At 34.9% G+C, this 23,461-nt stretch overlaps 1 protein-coding gene across 2 annotated transcripts in view; it reads right to left on the bottom strand.

The window, feature by feature from the left end:
- CDH7 (cadherin 7) overlaps positions 1 to 23,461 on the bottom strand; it is a 116,472-nt gene that overhangs the window by 43,082 nt on the left and 49,929 nt on the right. For both annotated transcript variants that reach the window (XM_079109520.1, XM_079109521.1), the window contains exons 4-6: positions 20,813 to 20,932; positions 13,856 to 14,023; positions 11,145 to 11,332 (exon numbers count right to left, since the gene is read on the bottom strand). In XM_079109520.1, coding sequence (XP_078965646.1) covers positions 11,145 to 11,332; positions 13,856 to 14,023; positions 20,813 to 20,932 — 476 coding nt within the window. The remainder of the gene's footprint in view (positions 1 to 11,144; positions 11,333 to 13,855; positions 14,024 to 20,812; positions 20,933 to 23,461) is intronic.

The raw sequence follows: 23,461 nt of genomic DNA, 5'->3' as shown, positions 1-23,461 counted from the left end.
AAAACAAATATGTAAATACTAGCAATTATTATTTTCATCACCTAGAGCTAGTACCTATCACAAATATTCCATGAGTATGCAAATTAACATTTTAACCTAGATATTATGAGTCCCAAATAGTTTTAAAAGCATTCAGGTTGCTATCAAAACATGATATCACCATTTGACAATAAATTTTTTTCTAAATCCATGAATACAACTGAATGCAAAGCATGTTTCATATTTTTATATGAACTTCTTTACAAAGAGGTTGCTTCCAAACTGCTAAATGTATTTTTCATTAACAACATATATTTCTATAGTTCTTACCATTTGAAGACTATTTTGTGGGGGTCTTTACATTATTAGCCCTTGAACTACTCACCACTCATTGATGTACAAGTTATAAAATCACAAATGTTTATATGGATTTGTACAGATCTTTTGCATAGATCTGGCAACACAGTCAAGGAGAGCTTAAATTTCCTACTCACAGGCACACAGGAAGAGACCTGGGCAGTGAGGTTTCAGCCAGTATGTTCCCTCAGATCAGTAAGAGTAACCAGAAGGAATGGGGAGTTTGAAGCAGCTCATCTGTGGTCTGACAGAGCAGAAGAGCATGCAGGAGGATGACTGAGGAACAAGGTGGGAACAGCGCTGTGAACCAGGGTAGAAACAAGCCAGCTCATGTGAGCCCAAGAGGGAAGTGGAGAGCTGTTGTCACCAAGGTGTCCACTGTCATTATAAACTATTTTAAAGTGAGTACAGAATGCCTGGCTCAGTACCCAGATTCTTTTCTCTGTTTAGTGCAATGAATGTCTTTCCTTCTCTTTTATGTTCTGTTGCCTAGATAAGCTTCCACCCCAACGCAAGTGTTCCGGTTTGTCTTCTGTATTCATTTCCTATGGCTATGGTGACAAACTGCCACAAACCTAGTGGCTTAAAATCATAAACATGTTATTTTAAAGTTGTGCAGGGTGGAGACTGAAGGTGAAAGCATTGACAGGCTGCTTTCCTCTAGAGCAGGGGCGAATCCTTCCATTTCTAGAGGCAGCGAGTATTCTTGACTCATGGCCCCTTCCTGCATCTTCAACGTCCAGCACTTCAGCCTCTGGATCTGGTAGCATGTCTCCTTCTTCTAACTCAGCTCCACCCTGCATCCCTCTTATGAGGAGCTTTGTGATTGTACTGAGGCAATTCAGATGATCTAGGATAATCTTCATACCTTGTGCTCCTGAACTTAATTACATCCGCAAATTTCCCTTTGCCACATAAAACAAAACAATCACAGGTTCCCTGTGTGTCTTTGGTGGGGGGAGTATGGTATCTACCATACCTCCTAAAGTGAATTTGAGTAGTCTATTTTGATGTTATAAGCACAAAGTAGAAAGCAAGCCTGCAAATCAGCATATGTCCACTACAAATCTAAAACTGGATTGGCATTTCCTTACTCAGCTGAGATCTGAACTTCCCAGCATGCCTGACTGACTGTGCTCAGTGACTTCCATACAAGGGCCTCACATACTGTCAGGGAAGCTGAATTCAGATTATGACCCAAAGACAGCTTAACATATGGTTTCCTGGGAACTTTCATCAAACAGTGGCAGATATTTATTGATCTTGATCTCAACAATTACCCTTTGAGTTAGGCTGACAGAGGAGGGAGGACAATGGTGGAAATTTACAGACCTGAAATGCAGTCTTGCCTTCGCCATCCAGGTAACTCTAACCAGAAGGTCATTTAGTCTCTCTGGAGCATATTCTTCTGAAAGGGGACCATTAGTGAAGAGGAAGGGCATCAAAAGAGGAGGACAGAGAGAACAAGGGGAGCTAGTGGGGAATTAACTTGATCAAGTATGGCATAAGCATTCATGAATATGCCACCATGAAACCCATGATTCTCTACGACTAATAGGTGCCAATTTGGAAAAGGAAAACAAAAAACAAAATATCTTTCTCCTTTTCCGTGTCCACAATAATCAGTAGCTTCTCTTTATTCATCAAGTCCTCTTTCTTCTTGAATCGGGGCCGTAGCTTTGAATGACATAATGTGGCAGAAATGATGATACCTCCATTCTGAATATCAGCTTCAAGACACCATCCAGCTTCTGTTCTTGCCATTTCTGGAACAAGCCCAGGTCAGCCACTGTCTGACGAAGGCCACATGTCCAGCCCCGCCTTGATGCTCTGTCAGATAGACTGACCCCTGCACAGAGGCAGAGCTAATAAGCTGACCATTAGCTGGGGAGCCCACCCAAGGCCAGCAGAAAATGGCCCTACTGAGCCAGGTCAAATTGTTCACTCACAAAATCATGAGCTAAAGAAAGGTTGTTGCTTTAATGCCCTAGTTTTTAGGGTAATGCACTAAGGAGCAATAGTTGACACAACCATGAAGAGGAAGAGGTTGAGTATCCACGACTTCAGTATTTGGCATGAATGATGGATGATAACATACACACTAAATATTTTTGAAACAACCCAGTTAAATAGTAGAGGACAGATCAGATCTGCATGTGATTTTGAACTCACCAACAGCTCTAGCCAATGGATTCTTCTGATGTTTGCCTTCAAAGTTGTGTCTTGTCTTTACCATCTGAATATTATTATTATTTTTTAGCTTTGTTGATCAGTTATATTTAGCTCCTTTTAAAAAACACCTTAATCAGGGAAGACTGAAACAATTTGCTTTCTCTGAGTTTTTCTCTGCTTTGCAATTTAAAATTTTTAACTTCGACCAAGAAATCTCTACAGTCTTCTTTTCCTTATTGTATGCATATATGCCACTGATATTCTCCATTGTCCCTGTGGTTTTGATGCCTTGTGTCTGCAGGTGACTCCTAGCCATATGCTGCACTTTGGATTCATCCTTGAGCTTCATGCATTTATTCATGACCTCCTAGGACATATTCACCTAAATACTGCAGGTACATCAAAGGTAACATGTTGAAAACCATACTGATCATCTTCATGTTTAAAGGAAAATAATCATTTGCCTAGTTACTTAAACTTGAAACATTAGTTTTGTCATTAAATTCTCCCTATGATCGTCCTTATGTGAGCACTAAATCTTTTCAAATCTATTTCTTAAATACCTCTTTCTTGGGATTCTACCCATTGAAACTGATCTAGGAATCAATATGCCATGGCAAAAGATGGAAATAAGAAAAATTTTATATTGTCTGTAGCTCACATTAAGTCAAATACATTCATGATGGGCTCACTGGAAATGTATTTGACACACACATATTCTGAGAACATTGCTATGATAACTGTCAAAATTGAAGAAAGTAGAAAATACTTCTAAGTGAACAAAGTCTCAGTCTCTTTTGATCATGTCTATCAAGTGTTGAAATTTAGATTAATATCAACTTGCTTCAAAGTATTTTCATTCTTGTTTTTTATAAAACTGTATCTCTGAACTTGAATATTGGAGCACAGTTAAGGTTATATTGTAATAAACAGATAATAAGCCTATGCACATGAGCATACTTGCATACTGATGAAGTTAGTGTGTGGGTGTACCTACATGTACACACCAATAGGGACCTGCATAAACTGGAAAAGAGTGTGAAATTCAGCAGTCAATCAAATTAAAATAAGTGTACTAATCTTATGTTTCAGTGTTTAAATAATCCACAATTTATGCTTTTTTAACTGTCAAAAGGGAGTAATATTTTGATCCATTTTGCAAAATATGCATCTTCAGCAACTGATTTAATTGAATAAAAGCTTTGAAGGAAAAATTTAATGAGAGGAAGAAAAGTAAACTGGAAATGTCACTGGTTTGATTTTCCTCCACCGCACATCAGAAACATTTTTGAAAATAGTGAAATATACATCTGACTTTGGACATCAACCCCTCATTATTGCGAGAAGCAGGCAAAAGACAAATTTCAATAGGAGAGAGTAAACTCCAGGTATCAGAGATCCCTGCAGCTGAGCTGAGGGAGAAAGGACAGTGCAATTCATGACTTTTCTCACCCACGATGGTGGGATGGAAAGGCATCATCAATACTTTACAATTAGAGTGCTCCCTTATACTGACTCCATTCAGTCCTCTTCAGGGTATGGATATGAGGACATTATGAAGATAGCAAAGAATTGTCTTAAGGAAACAGAAGCATATTGTCTCGACAGTGTGACCATGCAAGGCACAAAGTAGGTTATCATGTGCCAGCGACTGGTTGGTGGTTATCCTTCATAGGAAATGCCTTTTGAAAATGCTCATTTTTTACTGTGCGATAGCTCTATAGTAATACATTTTGTAGGAGAAAAATTCCATATTTAGTGCCAACTGAGGTTTTATATTGAAAACTGAAGTATATTAAAGGAAGAATTGCTACATCTCAAAGGAAAAAAAATAAAAGACTAAAGTTCCTAAGTTGTAAATTATGACACAGAAACATAAAAACAAAGAATTCTAGGTGGAACAAAGAATTCTAGGTGGAACGGAACACATAGTTTTCACTCAGGAGGGATAATATTTATGTTTATACTTTGTGAATTTTGAATCCCTAAGTTACTGGTCATAAATTTTATCACAGATGTATTTGTAAATTGCCAAGTTATAGCATACACATTTCTTTAACTGTTTAATACTCTATTTTGCTATAGTTTTTCACATTTACACAACATAATCATGTTTATTCTTAATGAATAGAGTGGTGATTAGATCACAAAAAACTTATTTATAGGAATAGGCATACATATCTTTGGTTTTGTAATTTCTGCATATTCGATCATAGTAAAGTTTATCTGGAAAACACTGGAGAAATTACAGCATATTTTAAGGTAACCTTTCACCATCATCTACTTAAAAAAAAAAAGATTGCTTTTCTGTTGTTCTTTCCTACTCCTGAGTTCATCCTATTTTAAAGATAGTATATGTAAATGTTTCAAAATATAATAATAATTTGCTCAAACTAGAATAAATTTCATTATATCCATGATGACATATTGTTTATGAAAAATATTTGGACTACCTATTTTTGTTACACCGTGGAGAAAAATAAGTTCAGATGGTTATCAAACATGTGCCACAGGAAAAATCCAATCCCATTAGGAACTACTCTACGCAAATGGACATCGGAACTTTCTAATTCAAATCAGAAGTAATGTTTACACTGCCAGAATCATCAGAATAAACAAATCAGTATTTTACAAAAATCTCGTCAACGACCTCTCAGCCTAGTGATAGATGCCTTCCTACATCCTGGAGGGACTGGAAGGCCTACATGCAAATGGTTCATGGCAGTGGACTGCCCACCCCATCCTACTCCTTATCTCAGCAACAATTTGAACGTATTCTTGGAATGAAGGAAAGTGACCTTATTTGTCTGATCTCAGAGTTTCTTAGTTGTAATCAAGATGCTCTTGTAACTTCGATTCAAAATTCCATTCCAGATTTCAGATGATTCCACTCCTTCGTGGTACAGGCAAAGTGCTAGACTTGGGTGACTCCTGCCCTGTGCTGTGCACTCCAGTGGTTGTGAGGGCCTCTGAAATGTTTTATCTAGGGTGTATGGTAGATCCACAGTTTATCAAAATCACGATGAAAAGAATTGAAAATCAAAATCCTCAAGTGTTAGAACCACAAAGAGTTGCTACTTCAGACAGAAGATCTTAAGGGCAGAATTCTTTAATTCTAAAATGATCACTCCAAAGAGACTTTAATTACAAAATTATAAGCAGAGAGCAGAGACACCTTTGGCTCCATGCATTGGGTTGGTGGGGAACGCTCACCGTAGTTAGAAATGCAGATTATCTTGCTTTAAGGTCCAGGGTTCAGGGCTGTGACACGGGGGATGGGTGTTCCTTACACAACTCCTGGTGGTTTTCAGCTTGTGTCATAAAGTGAGTATACTGGAGAAATTGATTTTAACTTTCTCCTAGAGCTGTTATTAGTGAAAACTATCATTAAACAAGTTTTAATAAATTATCTTAGAATCTTTAAAATATGATCTCATTTTTCTAAAATAAGTTATTTCCTGCTTTTCAATTGGTTGCACCACTTTTATTTCCACAATATAAGGTAGATTCTTTTACAACTAATTGAAATCATAAAAATCAATAATCTTCAGTTTTGAACAGCTTTTTAAATTTTTTCCAAAATGAGGGACTTTAAGACTTGAAAAACTGGAAGCAGGTTGTCAGCTAAGGATCTGTGGAAGTTTTTTAGGAGTGGAGCAATGATAACCAAGCTTAGTATCATGCCAAAGGGAAAGAGAACATACAGCTAGCTGCTGTTATGGATCAGGAAGGGGCAAAAACAGGAAAAAAAAAAAAAAATGACGGCAGGCCTTCAGTGTGAAAGAAATGTAAGGGAGAAAGAGGCAGAAGGAGAAAGGAGGAGTATACTATTTGCCTGAAACCAGGAAAGTGCCATTTTAAATAAACATTGGTGCTTACTGTATGCTAGGCCCTTGAAATGAAGTGTTTGAAATGAATTGGGATTGTCACAAGCAGTTCTAAGAGTAAAGGTGGAAAAGCAATTAGCAAATGCACTAATCTTCCACTCATCATGTATTTTATTGATGCTGCTAAAGTTCCCTACCATCTTTATTAGCAGCAGTCTTGCAGAGCATGGTGCCTGCTCCTCCCTCTTGGCTAGCAGCAGCCTTGAGACAGAGGCATGAAGAGCTGGGAGTTAGCACAGCCTCATCTGGAGTCCACATTTCCTTTCCCATATTTCTCCAGTTACACTGCCCGGGGTCTGGTTCCCTGCACACACCATGCTAACTCATGTGGTGAATCTGCACAGGTGATGACCCCAGTGAGCAAGGGCTCCTTCCCCTGTCACCTGAGGAACCCTGCCATGCAACCCCTTGTCAACTCCATTTCCAGGACGTCTCCATATCCTGAGAGCCTCTGTGGGACAGACCCGTTGACTGGCATGTGGGGCTGTGGGGCACACGCTCTCGTGGATGTGTCTACAAAGCCCAGGACATCAATCCAAATCTTTGTGGTCACAGCTAAGTCTGTGAAAAATAAATCAGGGTTTCTGTGGAACTGGGATTTTAACATTACATTATTAGAGCAATTCCCATCATGGAAGGAGCACCCAGGTATGGGAAAAACAAATGTCTAAAGAGATAGAAAAATATCACTATTACTTCCAGGAATCTAAATAATTTAGTGTTCACCACTCTATAGTCTTTGAATGCAGTGGGAGAATAATGGAATATGTATCTGCAAATAGCACTCTGAATTTTTCTAGGTGTCAAGTGGATCTGTGAAGTCCAGGTAAGGAGTAGGAATTTGGACCTCACTTAAGTTTTAAAAAGAGGATAAACCCTGAATTTCTGCGGGCTGAGTGCAGTGCTAGGCAGAGTACATAAACTTAGCATGAATGAGTCTTCCAAGTGAAAATCGACTAAGCAGAGCAGAAATATTTTTGATTCCACTATTTTAAACCCCTCTTATAGGAAGTACTTATTTATGTTTATATCAGTATAGGTGAGAGTTCTGAATTGGATTGCTTAGACATTAGAAGATATTGGCATTAGCAGAAAATAAAAAAATTATAATTTTTACAAATGAGTTTCAGAGTAGAGTGAGCTTTGGAAACAAAATTCAGGCCAATGCATGCTAAGTACTAGCCCTAGTACTATTATTTATTCAGAGACACCTGAAACAGTGAGGGGGACAGGGATGTGTGAAGTAACATTTGCTAAGACTGAAGACTTTTAGCATGCAAGACAAAAAAAATCACCCTGAGATTCTGTTCCCCTTCATTCCCATGCAGAGATAATCTCCAATTTCAACAGAGACCATGTGGGTCTCTGTTGTGCTGGCCGTAACCATGTCCCCCATTTCTAACAAAAAAGATTCAGAAATCTGGCTCAATGTGCCACACCCTACACTGAGGAGCTGGTGATCATCCAGCCTGACAGGATGGCCTTCTCAGGCTCACTCTACTTGTGGTTGCAGACAGTTTTACTTTCAGAATCTAAAAGTTCTTCCCCAATATACTAAATGTATCTCTCATCTTAAGATAAAGCTTAGAAACTAGATCAATCTTCCACTGGAGCAAAGTTAAAGCAAATTTGAGGAACCAAATTTGAAAAAAACTAACCATTGCTAATTTCTTAGTCTAAATTATTGCTCTTGTTTTATTAAAAATTAACAATTTCTATTGGCTAAATATGGTACAATAGTAAAACTATGAAAATTTTCATCCTAACCCTTCCTCCCTCCCTCCCTCCCTCCCTTCCTTCCTTCCTTCCTTCCTTCCTTCCTTCTTTCCTTCCTTCCTTCCTTCTTTCCTTCCTTCTTTCCTTCCTTCTTTCCTTCCTTCCTTCCTTTTTAGTGCACTGGGGACCAGTCTGAGGGTCTCACACAAGCTAGGCATTCACTGCTGCTTAAGATTCTATACACTGGTGTACTTAATTATTCCGAAATAATCATGACACTATATAAGCAAACAAAGAACAATTAGATGTAATTCATATGTTAGAAAACACTGGAGAAAATAAAAGTTATTTTTAATTGTCAAGAATTTTGGTATTGTATTCACAAAAATAAATTATTAAAACAAGTAATGCCAATGAATGTCTTTAATAATTAATTCTTTGGTATTAGGTATAAAGCATCATTTGGTGCATATGAATAGGGGAGTTCTAGTATCAAGTATAAGAATCTTATTAACCTAAATGTTTATAGAATGTGGAGTATTTTTGAGACAGAGGAAGATGTCTTTTTCAATACTCAAGAGAAACTCCCAGAGTACACCAGGGTGGAGACCCTGCTCAACATCACTACCCCTCATCCCTGAATTTGGACAAAAGTTCTACACTCAACAATAGTCAAAGTGGGTAAAGAGCTTAATGGTATATATTTAGGTTTAGTCATTTGGAACATTTCATATACTTAATAAATTTTCATCATAAAAAGAGCTGATGCGTACTATACATTATTGAAAAATAATAAAGCTAAGATTCAGAAATCATAATATTAACATTTTTAACATTGATCTTGCAATCCTTTATTTCATTTATTTTGGGGGGTATCAGGGATTGAACTCAGGCACACTTGACCACTGAGCCATATCTCTAGCTCCATTTTGTATTTTATTTTGAGACAGGGTCTCATTGAATTGCTTAGTGCTTTGCTTTTGCTTTGAACTCCCAGTCCTCCTGCCTCAGCCTCCCAAGCTGCTGGGAACAATTCTTTATTCTGAATGAATGAAATTTTCAAAAAATTGAAATAGGTTTGTAAAATTTTGCATCTTCTCTTTTTATATGATCTATATAAACATTTCTCATTTGACTTAATATGCTAAAAATATCACATCAATTTGGTGATGTACAAAATTCACCAAAATTTCCTTAATATGGCAATATCATAAGTCATGTAACAATTGATCATATGTCAGATATTTTACAAGTCCATATTTTTACTCTACTCCTGATACCTCCATGAGATCAAAGAGAAAATTAAATGTGCTAAGGTATTTAAATAATTCCAAAACTCCGGCAGATATTAATCACCACTTATAACAATAATTACTTGTGTTATCTGATGTTATTATAAGTTAGAATCTATTTCCATCTTATAATTTTTCATGGATTTTAAGCTTAAAAATTTAATTGAGTTTTATCTACATTTTTATGGTTTACTTTTTAGCATTTTTCCAAAACTGGACATTACACTAAGAAATGAGAATTCCTTTTCATTTTTCTATTACTGATGATGTATCTCATACTATATCTATACTTTTCAATGATTCACAACATCTTCATCATAATATATAAAATATATTTGTGCATCCAATAAAAAATAATTTCAATATGTATTAAAAATTCTTGAACATGAACAGATTGATTTCACATGAATCTTTGAAATCTTTGAGCAGCAATATACCTTATTGTATTCCTTTTATTTTAGACAACAAAACAAAACGTTTTTTACCAACAGTTGGCCTGTCCTACCTATTAAAACTTGTACAAAGATTGTTACCAGCTGAGCTAAAACAGCAGCTGTCCACTGGAAATAATTGCAGAAATATTTTGCCCACTGGCCTGAAATCAAACATATGTCTTACTACAACAACTAAAGTTTAACTTTCTTTACAGACATGCTAGTTATTGAGGAGTGTTAATTACAGAGTTATGCACCTGGATTTTCAGGCTGGCAAAACATTCCAGTTTAGGGAGAGGTCTGGATTTTTCATTTAAAAAATTTTTCCAATATTAGATATAATAAGACTGTGTTTTCACATAATATCTTTTGGCTTATTTTTCTTAATTGAATGTTTGTCAAAGATTGTGCACATGTATTGAAGAGAAACTAAAGAATTCATGTTTTTGTCTCCCTTGTATCTTTATTTAAAGGATTATGGTAGGTTCCAGACATTTCCAGGGTCTTCTGATATGAATTCTTCAAGTCATGTAATTTTAAAATTATAATTTGCCAAGCCCAGTATGCACACCCATAATCCATGGGGTTGGGGATGCTGAGGCAGGAGGATTGCAAGTTCAAAGCCAGCCTAGGCAACTTAGGGAGGCCCTAGGCAACTTAGTGAGAACCTGTTTCAAAATAAAAATATGTAATAAAGGGCTGGAACTGTGACACACTGGTTAAAAGCCCTGGGTTTAGTCCCTATACCAAATAAATAAGTGAATAGATAAATAAGATTACTGTAACTTTTAAAAAGGAATAATTGCTAACAGCAATTATCACAAATTTTTTAAAAGAAATAATTGCTGTAATTTTAAAAAAGGAATAATTGATTCTATAGCAAGTCTTTATTACTTTCATGTCTACTTCCAATATTTTTCTATATTATTTTCCTATGTACAGAAAATAATAGCATTTATCTAGTTTACATAAAAGACTTTATGATAAGGTTGAACTTTTTTAGTGGAAGAGTCAAAGATAGAAACAGCACATTTGTCAGTGTGCCTAATTGTCACAGTGCTATAGAAAGGACTATGAGTTTACCCAGAAAACAGAATTGACAGGCACTATTACAAGTGACATTCAATCTTTCAGAAGGTTCTGAGACCTGAAAGTACAGGCATAACTTTTCTTAGAATGAATAAAAATGGCTTTGCTTCCACGTGGCCATATAGCTTGTCTACTGCATCCTTCCACCAAGGCAGGCATGACTTCTCAGTAGTCTGTGACATTTCCCTCATAGAAAATAAAAGTAAAGAACCCATCACCTTTTGAATTGTAATGATTCCTTCCTGTGTATCTTTGTCAACAGATATCTTGAAGATCCCCAGTCCATCACCGTCCACAATTTTGTATTCCATTTCCGCATTAGCGCCTATGTCTGCATCGGCAGCTTTGATTCTGGCCACGACTGAGGCTACAGGCAATGACTCTGGGACATTGTATTGGTAAGACCCTGTGAAATTCAAAACACGAAATGAACAAAACCTTACAGGAAGCTAACCAAAATAATAATGACACCTATTTTGTTCTTTTTGCATAACCTTTCCTAAATTTGGTTTTGTTTGCAATAAAGATGATGTTAAGATCACATGAGAAAAATGACAATTTCCATACAACCTCAAGAAACTTATTTCTCAAACTCACCATGAGTCAGTAATGACAACCATGTGAGAGCAGACACAGTCTAAGCCAGGCAGAAAAAATATGTCACATTTAATAATAAAAGTAAATTTTAGATAATTAAAATATAATTCTCATATTAAATTTAAGTTATTGATTATAATAATTATCACAAGAAATATAAACATTAAGAAATAAACCGAGGAACATTGGCTTCTAATGGCAAATACAAGCCTAATTATTTCTACCAATTTAAGGTTGGAATTTATTTAGTATCTTTTACTGAAAAAAATTCTTTTTCAGAAAACTGGAGAAGGAAGTGTGTGAAAGGCAGTGATCAGGGTGGGGGTTGTGGCTGGTGGTAGAGCACTTGCCTGGCATGTGTGAGCCCTGGGTTTGATCTTCAGCACGCCATATAAACAAACAAACAAACAAATAAATAAATAAATAAAATAAAGATCCATTGACAACTAATTTTTTTTTAAAAAGGCAGTGATCATTTTCTTGTAGTTTATAAATTTACTGAGGATAAGAATTATTTTTGTGGATATTATGTGTTACCGATTTGGGGATCAACAGTACAAGAGGAAACACAGTGTTATTTATACAGGGATAAGAAGTGAAAAAAGAAAGAAGAACTAACTTAAAATCTTTTGCTTGGTGTTTGTAATAAATCCTTCTAAACCTCCTTCAACTAAAAACAAACAAAAAAAAAAAAACACAAAAATATTCAGAGACAGAGAAAGAAAGGAAACTGCTCAGAACAAGATGCTTCTTCACCATTTTTCTCTCAGCATTGACTTTTCCTGACTCCTGCACCTATTCCTTTCCCCTTGGGCTATTAAACTGTGGTGCATTTGTACTCACAAAAAGAGAACAAATTCCCTTCGAGAGGACTCTAGAAAGGAAGAGGTGTCCATATGAAGGGACTACATTCTATTTTTGGCTCAGACTTGTTTGGGGTTTTTGAAAGATTATGATAGTTACTGTTCTTTTTTAAGAGACTGCAATATATGCTTGTGATCTTTGAGTGACTTCTTTCACACATCTAGCAATGTCCTTAGTAAAATTCAGAAATTTCAAGGTTAGAATAGTAATTAAATTGTAGAGAAGATCCCAGCAAAAATGAAAATCTCACTGGCATATCCTGGGCTTTCCTGACTTTAATAAGTAGCAGAGCATCTAATAAGCTGGAGAACGTGTGCTTGCTCTTGGCGAAGCATGAGAACTGATGTTACGAAAGTCCAAGTATCAGCGCTTTTCATCTCAGGTTTAAAAGAAAAAGAAGCAGTTAATTTTATTGTGAGCCCAAGATAACTATGTTATTACTTTCATTTTCTAAAATGCCTTCCTTCTCCCCCATGATAAGCTGTCAAGACCACAGTTAAAGATAGGCTCATTTAAAAAAAATTATAAATTTAGGATCACTTTTTAAATTACCAGGAGGCATTGCAATGTTTTGTGCATAATAATATAAACATTAAAATATGAAAACTAAACATGAATTAGGTGAAGAAGCATTATTTGAAGGAAAAAAAAAAACTGGTTCTCATAGTTGTTCATAAAGCTTCTTTCCTTAATATTATATGCTTCCCCTGTTGGTTGAGAATTTAGCTCTGCAGTTTAGAGACACTATACAGACACTGTGGCCTGTAACACTTTTTTTGTTTCCTTTATTTTTCTAAAGAAATCCCACAAGTGCAAAAAAAAAACCACAAAACAGGCAGCTAAAAAGAGTGGAGATGAAAGGCTTTCACCAGCACACACTTCTACCTAAAGAGCATTTTGGATTTTTTTTTTTTTTTCCCCTTTCCCCTGGATAAGTCAAAAGCTGCATTGGTCAAAGAAGCTGAGTTGAGGGCATGTGGTTCTGCTCCTTTGGACTGATTTCTTTTGAAATACTGAATGTTTGCACAAGAAAGATATGTTAGAACTGCCAAAGGAATATTCAGTTTGCATTAGCTGGTAAAACTAAGAAATGAAAAATAAAATTGCTTATTACCTTTTCTTGATCTTTAAAACTAAAGTGATATTTTCAATGTGTAGAATTGATAAAGTACATTACTAATTGGAACAATTCCATAATTTACAAAATACGTAAAAGAATAGCATTAGAAAAAAGATTAAAACATAAACACATTTGTCTAGTATTTCAAATATGAGTGAAAGAAAAATTGTATTTTTGATCGCATTGATACAAAGACATGATGGCCATTTGTCTTCTGAACCTTATAATTCCACATGACTGTATTAAAATTGTGTTTCTGGTAAAATAAAATATGGGGAGGATGCAATAGAGAGAGAAAGAGGGAGAGCTACTAGCAAAGAAAGTTAGTTAGCAAACAGAATGGCTTACTTCGAGGAAAGCGAGGTGGATTATCGTTGACATCAGTCAGGGTCACGGTGACTGATGTAGTTCCTGACAGTCCGCCATTTTGACCAACCATATCCTTTGCCTGAATGACAAGCAAATACTGGTCTTTAGCCTCTCTATCCATGTTTGGAAGGGCAGTCTTGATGACTCCTGTAAGATTTCAAATCCCAGTAAAACGCATGATGACTCACACTGCATTTATACTAACAATGAACACTGACACAAGGAGCTAGTCATTCTTCAGCTGTTCCTTTTGGGTTTTCTCTGTTTACTTGAGCCATTTTAATGTACATTAAATACCAAAAGAATATTGCAGATATATACGATATTAACAAAAAAGGAAAAAATGATGCCATGTGGTCTTTTCCATATTGGATACAGAGAATTATCTATAATTAATAACAATTCATAAATAAACAAAATGGATTCTTACCTAGAATAATGAGAAGTTATCTATCCAAGTACACAGCAATGAACTTATCCTTTCCTTCTCTATTATCCTCTCTGAAAACTTTGAGTAATTTACAATAATTTATTAACAATTACCAAGATTCCAAATTAAATAACATTTCTATCTTAAGCAACCATGTTTTTGTTTATATTTGAGTACTCTCTCACACACACACACTTACAACAACAACAACAACACATCTATATTCTGAGCATTTACATTACCCTAATTTGAGTAGGCTGAATATTTTTGACATTACTTGCTCTAATACACTAAGTATATTTTGGATCTGTTGCTGCAAGCACAGCAATACAGGATCACTTTAGCTACCTATTTTGAATCCTTGTGATAGTTTATACACTGCTTCACAATTAATCTTTGAAATACCACAATGAAAATGAAAAACAAAGTAGTCGTATACCCTCTAAGTCCAGTGAACAACTGTTTAATTCATAAATATTCTGATCTGAATCATAATGTTTCTAGGACTATTTCCAGTTCCTTTTTCAATATTTCTAACTCTGTGACAAAATAACTGTTGACCTAATACTCAGTCTCCAAACACAGTCTTTGCCTAAGAATTCTGTAACTCTAGAATGTACATAGCTCTAGCTTTATGTTTTATCTTCTTTTAATTAATTAAATAATTTTTATGCTGTCGATTGTCTTCTTTCTTTAGACAATATTTTCTATTAGGCATTGATAATCTTGAGCATTTGACCAATAAGTATACATGCTGCATGTTTGTGAGGAAACATTATTAAGATAAATTATTTCAGGATATGTCCTACTTACTGTTTTAGTTTTTTTTTTTTTTATTTCTATTCCTCCCCAATTTTTCCTTTCAATATTATTACTGATAAATTTTGAAAATTTATCATTATAGAGAGAAATCTATGAATCTCAATTAACCAACAAAGCAAATACTGCAGCTTTAGCCTCTTGTAGATTTGCCTGGTGGCATAAATTTTTTAGGGAAATACAGCATAGTTATTTGCTTATTTTTCACACCTTTAATTGTCTATTTACAAAATACCCTGTAAATAACACTTTTCAAAAGCTAAAATCATCATAAAGTTTGCAGATTAATGCATGTGGCAAAGGAAATTTCCAAATGTCGTGGCTACTAAACATATTTTGAACAATAATAAAATAATTGAAGAAAACTGAATTTAAATAAAGGCATTTAATAATAATAGATTTCCAGTTATATGAATTTTTCCAGCTTTTATTATTAAGTGTAAGCTTTCTATATTCAGAAAACACTCATATATTAGATTTTATTTTCATTCTGGCATATATTATGCAGATATACACACACACTGAGACACACTGAGACACACATACACAGGACAAATTACCACCAGGTCTCTCAACTGGTAAAGGTCAGTTTTGTCTAATTGGATCACTATAATCTGTGAGATTTTCAAGAAAGATAAAAACATTATAATATTATATTATAGTAATGAATCATTACATAATAAAAATCAAATAAATTATCACATTATAATAATTTCAATGAACTTAAGTTCTTTTTAATGAGAAAAAAGCTACCCATTAGTTCTTCTGAAGAGATTGGCTCAAATTTTAGGCTTTCTAAATAATAAGTTTTCTATAGAGGTATCATCTGACTCAGTAATTCAGAAACTTTCATTTATTTGTGATCCATGTTCATGCACACAAAACATGAACAGACATTTTTCAACAATTTTCTTGTGTTTTTCCTTAGTGTAGGCCAATTTCTGACTGTTTTCTAAGTCCCTCATGATTTTGAAGGCCTATTCTGTTACCATGGAATCTTCTGCAGTTTTTGGTGTGTGTATAAGGAGACATAGACAACAGTCACTTCTGCGATCTGCCATAGTGCAGAGAACCACTCGTCAGAACCCCAATGCTGCATTCACAGGCAGAGACGCTAGCCCCAGACTTCTAATGAGCCTAGTGAACAAAGACTAGGGGGTTCTCACACTGTGGGGGTTCAACCACTGGAATTTCCTCACTGCAGTTAACTCATCATTTTTGGATACCCCCTGAGTAAATTAATATTCCAAAGAGAATGTTAGCATTGTAAACAGCTTTTTTAGGGCTCTCCTTAACGGAGGGAGATTTCCTTCTGATGACTAGAACCTAGGCCATCTGCGCTCACAACTGCGGAAACCATTTGTGTTCCCGTTCTCTTCAGTATGACCCTTCATTTTCTATAGTCACACCAAGAGTTCTAGAACTGTAGAATTAGTAGAGGCACCAGCTTCTTCATGCTTCTGCCTACTAGGAATTGCATGTCCAGGAGGTCAGCACTACAAATGAACTGAAGCCATTTGGTGCAGCCAGGGTGGGGAGTGAACAATCAACTCCCTGCAAGAGCACCAACAAAATGGACAGGAGGCCATGCACAAGCATCAAATTGTGAAAAATCTAAGTCATTTGCCTGTTTGATTTAATAGAAATAACTGGATATTATCTCAGTTCTCTTGACAGCTACTTTCAAGATGATAGATTTTGCATGACAGTGCACCTGTAAATGAGAATAGATGTAACTGGTATTAACTTGAACATGCATTTATGAACTACTTTCAATATCTATCACAATGAATTTTTGATATTTCAAAATAGTTCAGTGATGGTCATTACCAACTACAACCTTTTTGGCCTCAGGTTAATAAGTGTTTGTACATGATGTTTACAAACAGCACATACCCAGGAAGGTATTCCAACACAACAATTTGCTATTAAAGACACAACTACATGCTTTAATACAACATGATCAGTTGTTATGTTATAGGTGAGAAGCGTTACTTTTTGCACATTCAGATTGGATAACAGCAATCATTTTAAAAAATTCATTCTAAGTTCTATATGCCACCTTCTTTCCTGAAGAAAGTCCTGCTTGAACATTTCACTAAGCATAGTAAACCCAACAACTCATTCTGTGACATTACCTGTTGATAAGCACTGAAATGTTTAAATATGTAAAAGCTAAGACCATAAGAGTATAAAAAGCTCAGTAAAAAATAAAATGAAGGATTCTAGAGAATGTGAAGGACAAACATTCTTTTTGTGTAAATCTTTGAGATTTTAATTGCTTTGGAAAAAATATTTGTACATTTACAAAAAATGAATATGAACTGGGGTCAAGTAACACTCTTTCTTACAAATATAGAGATTGGGGCATGATGACATAGATCCTTCACAAAGCAGCTTCAACTTTGGATAAAAATACATATTCAAGAATCTCTAAAGTTAAATTTCAAAGGAACTTAGAAACTAGAATGAGCATATATATTTAAGATCTGGCTTTATGCTTTTAAAAATATCCTTTAATGAAAAAATTAAATAGATTATTAATCATAAATGAATTTCCTAATTTAGGCAATAAAATAAGTATGCTACTTCTATTACTGATACTTATCTGTAGCACTCATCAAATATGAAATGCATACACAGCCCTGGCTCTTTCAAGAGGTATGTTACTGTCTACCTGAGAAGGAAAAACCTTGGGAACAAAATATTTTCTAAAATAAAATCACAAATATTTGGATGTACATTTCATTTTACACTAGATATAAAGGATGAAATTCTTCCTAACTAGTTTGTATTTCTTTCTACTTTTTTTTTTTTTACTATGCTTTGTATTATCTGCTTTGCACATAAGTTAGTGTAGCATATAAGGCAGTTGTAAATACACAGAGAACCATTAATGACTAAAAAGTTGGAAGTTCCTGGAACTCCAAAGAATTCCAGAACTGGCACCAAATGACAAGTGACTGAGGAAGGAACTTCTGTCATAATCGTGAGGTGTGACCTCTGCGCATTTGGACAGGTACTGAGACCCATCCATATCATGAGCCACCCCATAGCATGGAATGTGAGTGTCATGTTTAGAAAGTCAGGGGCGATTTTTAGTGATGATACTACTCACATAAGACTATGATAAAGTGAGTCACACGCAAGGGATAATGCAGGAGCCACACAGTCTCAGTTCTCCTGTTAAGAAAGAACTCCTAAACCACAAGTGATCTTCAACACTCAATCCTTTTTCCAGAGATGGCTTCATGGCCCTAGGGCCTGATCTCTCAGACTCACACCATGCTTGGTTTCAAGTTCGGCTGATGACTTTTAAATCCTTAGTAATTTTAAAGCATGGTGTCTGCTTTTCATTGTGAAGATTATTTAGCCAGTCCTGCCACATGTCAAACATAACCATAAGTAGGATTTATTTTTTCATAGGTCATAGAACAGATAAACACACCTCACTATAGTCCTGTCTCCCAATAACCTTATGAACATAATGCAGATAGGGGATAAGAATCGTGATCCTTGTAATACTGCATTATCTTGTTTCAGGTATCATTTTATTTCCTTATGGATGTAAATTGTCAACACTGTCAACAATTGTGCAGCTCCTCAAATTCTGGTTTTGTAGAGGGAAAAATTAAGGGGGCAAATACTCTGGGTCCTGGTCACATGACCTGTAACCAGAGCTGCAGGTAGAATATATGCCCTGGGGTCTCAACCATGCTACTTTCTTAACAGTTAAACTTATAGGAAGTTGCCTCACAGGGATTGCCTGGGACTATTTTTGCTAGTCTTTATTTAGCATATATTCAACATTTTTCTTGTCAAAATTGTACTTTCTTTTCCAAAATCCTTAGGTTTAGAGAAGTAGAAAATAATGTTATTTCTCACATAGATCAGAAGCAGATTGACACCCCATAAGGAAGGCTAACTAAAACTTGATTTACAGTTCTTCATGCCCTAAAGGACTGAAAAATTTCCATTTTCATCCAAAAAATACAACTTTTTTTTTCAAAAACTGCCTTCTACAAAGTATGAATTAGCTGAGAGGACAAAAATGCTCACAATATCTCTGAGCTAATGACTATAGAAAGAGAAGTTCCAATAATTACTATGATTGCAGTATTAAAAATAGACTTTCTTCATCTTCTGTAACATGGGATTCTTTAGATTCTGAAATTAAAATTTAGTTTACTTAATTAAGTACTGATACAATAATATCATGGTATTTACTATTGTTCTGGTAATTAATTGGCAAGGTATTTTTCTCCATAGGATCATAGGAAAATTCTGTTATCTTGCAGCAAAACTAAAAATCCCAAGCCATTCATTAGTAGCAAGAAAATATTTAACCCTTGGGATTAGTACATGCTATTTTGGGAAAGATTACATAATAAAATAGTGTATAATTTGTGAGAAAATTGCCAGAAACTTGTCAATGTCTTTCTAGATTACAAAACAGCAGATATATAAGGGAAGGGGTAGGTGTTCAAATTGAGGTTTCTGAGATCCATCATCAAGTCAAACATCAGCACACTTTCTACATTCACTGGATTCCTATCATAAATTCAAGACTTTCATTTATTTCTCCTTGAGTACATGCTTAACCGTATTTCTCTTCTTTTAGATTTTCTGGGTGGTTTCCAAACTCTGCCATTAGGCTGGTAAAAAATGTGCATTGGACTCTGTATAAAAGCTCTATGAATGGGCTGGAAGTGAATTTACCTCTCTATTCACATTGTTTGCAAGAAATGTGTAAGTTATTTCCATGTGAAGAGATTTGACAATGCAGTAATATTGCTCTTTTTGTGAATATCGAACACAGGATTGACGCCATTGAAATATTCATTTAGAATCATAGGTATTATCATTAGCATAAATTTAGATATGTAAAGAATTCTACTCCATTGTAAAGGCAGAAATGTTCAAAATAGAGAATTTCTTCATTTTCATGGTTATCAAAACAATCAATGGCAGATGCCCAACCATATGGATGGCCCTCCATCCACCCTCTGCACACACACAGAACCAGATATTCTAACACATTAAATAATAATTTTGCAACTGAAATATCAAAGTTTCATGTTGTAGTCTCATTTAATAAAACTTATTTCAGCTTAAAGTAAAATATAACTAATAAACCAATCACATAAATGTTCTAGTCATGCAATTCTGCACCTCATCAAAAACGTTACCTCAAAATGAAAAAGAAAAATTCATTTCATTTGATTTAGCAGTTTAACTAATTGTTTCAACTAATTTCCCTGAGAAAACCACCCTCTAGAATGACAAATTGAACCTACTTACTCTCTGTTCAATTGCTCGGCAGAGATCTTTCTGCTTGAATTTTTAATTTTATTGCATATAATACCCTATGTGAATTAACCAAAGGAAACAAACAAAAATAAACTTAAATTTAAATAATCAAAATTTTCTTATAGATAACACATAGATAGCAGTTGAAATACTTCTGAACAATAGCATTTGTTTCATTTTTCAGGGAATCCACATAAATGTCAGAAACTGTTCTTGAAAAGGTGATAACTCCTTTATAAACAGTACATTATTTTTAACCAAAGTCTATATATTGAGAGAAATACAATAACCAACTATATTTAATAACAATAGCATATTAATTCTAAGCCAAAATATAAATGATAACTTTGAAAACAGTGACTAGTTTCAGTTTTTACCTGTCTTGGGCTCCACAGAAAAGTACGGTTGCCCTTGCAGAATACTGTAGACCACTCGGGCACTGTTCCCGTAAGTAGGGTCATCAGCATCCGTTGCTGTCACTTGTACCACTGAAGTCCCTAGGTGACAATCCAGAAACCATCAAATTGAAAACTTCCAGATGCGATGACACAGAAAAACTCACTAAATACTGCAGATTCTACATTAGATTTCTTTGTAATTTTTAATTTATCTTCTTTCAAGTCATGTGCAACATTAGTGTATTTTTTTATTAATATAAATCCAGAGAGATAATAAATATTAATAAAATAGTTAAGGGATAATGAAAATAGTCTGGCATAAAGATACCACTGATGATGCATGGTAGGATGGGATACTAAGAACAAATGAGGCTAACATTGTGTGTCTTATCCATCAAGGGCAGAGAACAAGTTTCCATGTAGAACAAGTTCTACACGTTTCAACTGGTGTTCAAAAGGCAGCCTGAGATGCTGATAGAACCTTGGATGCTCAAATCATTGAGGGCACCTCAATGTTGTAGTTAGGTAGAGCCAGCGGAAACCAAATTTTCATTAATTGCACAAAGTAAGTTTGATAGATTTAATTGGATAGTATGTGGCTATCTTATCTCCTTGATAATTGTTTTATTTTTAATTGTTTTTACTAGGTGATTTTAAAACAAAACATTAAATTAAAAAATGAACCAGACTCTTCCAAAGAAGGAAATGCATGTTAACTTGAAAATGGCATTAGTAACTATTTTTCTATATTGCATGTCAGATCCTTCACTTTTTTATGTCTCAACTTATTCAATATGAAGAGCGTATATTCTGATCTGTGCCTTTTCTTTCCACTTGGAAAGTAACTTTCAAAATATTGGATGCATATTTGCTTGGTTTATATCTTTGTGTATGGATTATTATATAACTTATACACTGACAGGGAAGGAAGAGCTCTTTTGTGTATTCTCTAAGGTTTGTTTCTGATAATTTCCAGAATACATACTTTAAATGTAATGTATTCTTTAAATGTGTTTCCCACAGTTTCTTTCAAAATGCTTTACACAAGTCAATAAGGCTCATTTTTACAAATCCACTCCATTTTTCACATTATGATTTTCACTCACATTTTTCACATTTTGTTTCATAGTGTGTACAGAGTATTAAATTATGTGCAGGCACCATTTTTAAAAATTCATTTTATTTAATAAATTTATGTGATTAAACCTCATGGATGCCTGGTAGAACCAAGATGGTGAAAGATGTATATTTTTAAAACTTCTTAAGAATTAAATCTTAAAATGTTATAATGATCAATATATGTTATAATACATTTTTTCTCTATAATGCAATCTCTTTACAATAATAATTATTATGATTATATGCTGAAGTACTGATTTCCTACTTCATTTTAAAACAAACAATTTTAAACAAAACAATGAAAACCTGAACATTACTAAAGTGGGCTTGGAATAATAGTATGTTAATTTCTGAAATTTTCATTAATGTAATATATAACATATGATATATATCATAAACACAGGTGGACATTCACAAATATTTGCAAATAAATATACTTTCCATTGTTTATATATACTCTTCTGTCAAAGACTAAACTCTGCTGGGGGCTTATTAATGTTTTCTTTTTAAACATAAAATTAGTTAACATCTAACTCAAATATTTCCAAATATTAAGCACTGATATTAAACCATACCATTTAGTGGATGTTATAAATATTCAGTTAGCATTAAATACTGCATTAAACTATGACTTGTCATAGTAATCAAAGCTATAAGGCAGCTTCTAAGACACGAGTTCACGTATACCTAACATGCATAGCCATGTTCTATAAGGAAAAGAAAATCTTAGTAAACCACTGACAACACCCAAAATGTCCTGAAGAACGAGAACCGCTAAGCTGAATTGAATCCCTCCAACGGCGCAGGTCAAACGCGTCTTCCTAAATATTACCAATCTGGGGAGGAAAATGTGCCTTCTCTTTATTCCCAAACTCCCAGAATCCTACTATCACTCCAGCTGCTGCTGCTGCTGTAAAGAAATAAAGGGCAGGAGTGCTTTGAAGTGTGGTTTGGTCACTGAAATGCTTCTCATGTACTGGCCACCATGAGATTTGCCTCTGGGGTTCAGAATTTCTCACGACCGATTCTTCTCTCTCACTTCTCTAGCACCTAGAGCTGTGGTGCCTCAAAAAATCTTCCCTCTCCAGTCTGATCAGAACAGAAATTTAGAGTCACTAAATCGTGACCCTCTGAAGAAAACACATCACATCTTCTGCAACCTCTGTCTCCACTGCTGTTGATGTGTCCTCTGAGTGCATGAAATGACCTTTTTAAAGAACTGAACAGATCATATTTGCTGAAATGTGTTACGAGTCCCTGTAACACTTTAAATTAACATCCTCCTTAAGTACCCAAAACAAGAGGAAATATAGAACTCTACTGGTCTTTAGTCCAGTTCCATTTTTTTTAATTTGTAAGATTGCCCACACTTAAATTACACCTTGCTGAAACCTATTCCAGAAGTACCTGAATAACTGGAATTTAAACCAGAATTTATACTATTTGGTATAGAGTACATGCTAGAAGCACTTTACTTGCTGTTTTTCCAGTAATGGAGAACTGCCGAAA

The sequence above is a fragment of the Sciurus vulgaris genome (assembly GCF_902686455.1).
Source record: "Sciurus vulgaris genome assembly, chromosome: 13".
NCBI classification, from domain to species: Eukaryota; Metazoa; Chordata; class Mammalia; order Rodentia; family Sciuridae; genus Sciurus; species Sciurus vulgaris.
This window is presented reverse-complemented; position numbering and strand designations above follow the sequence as displayed.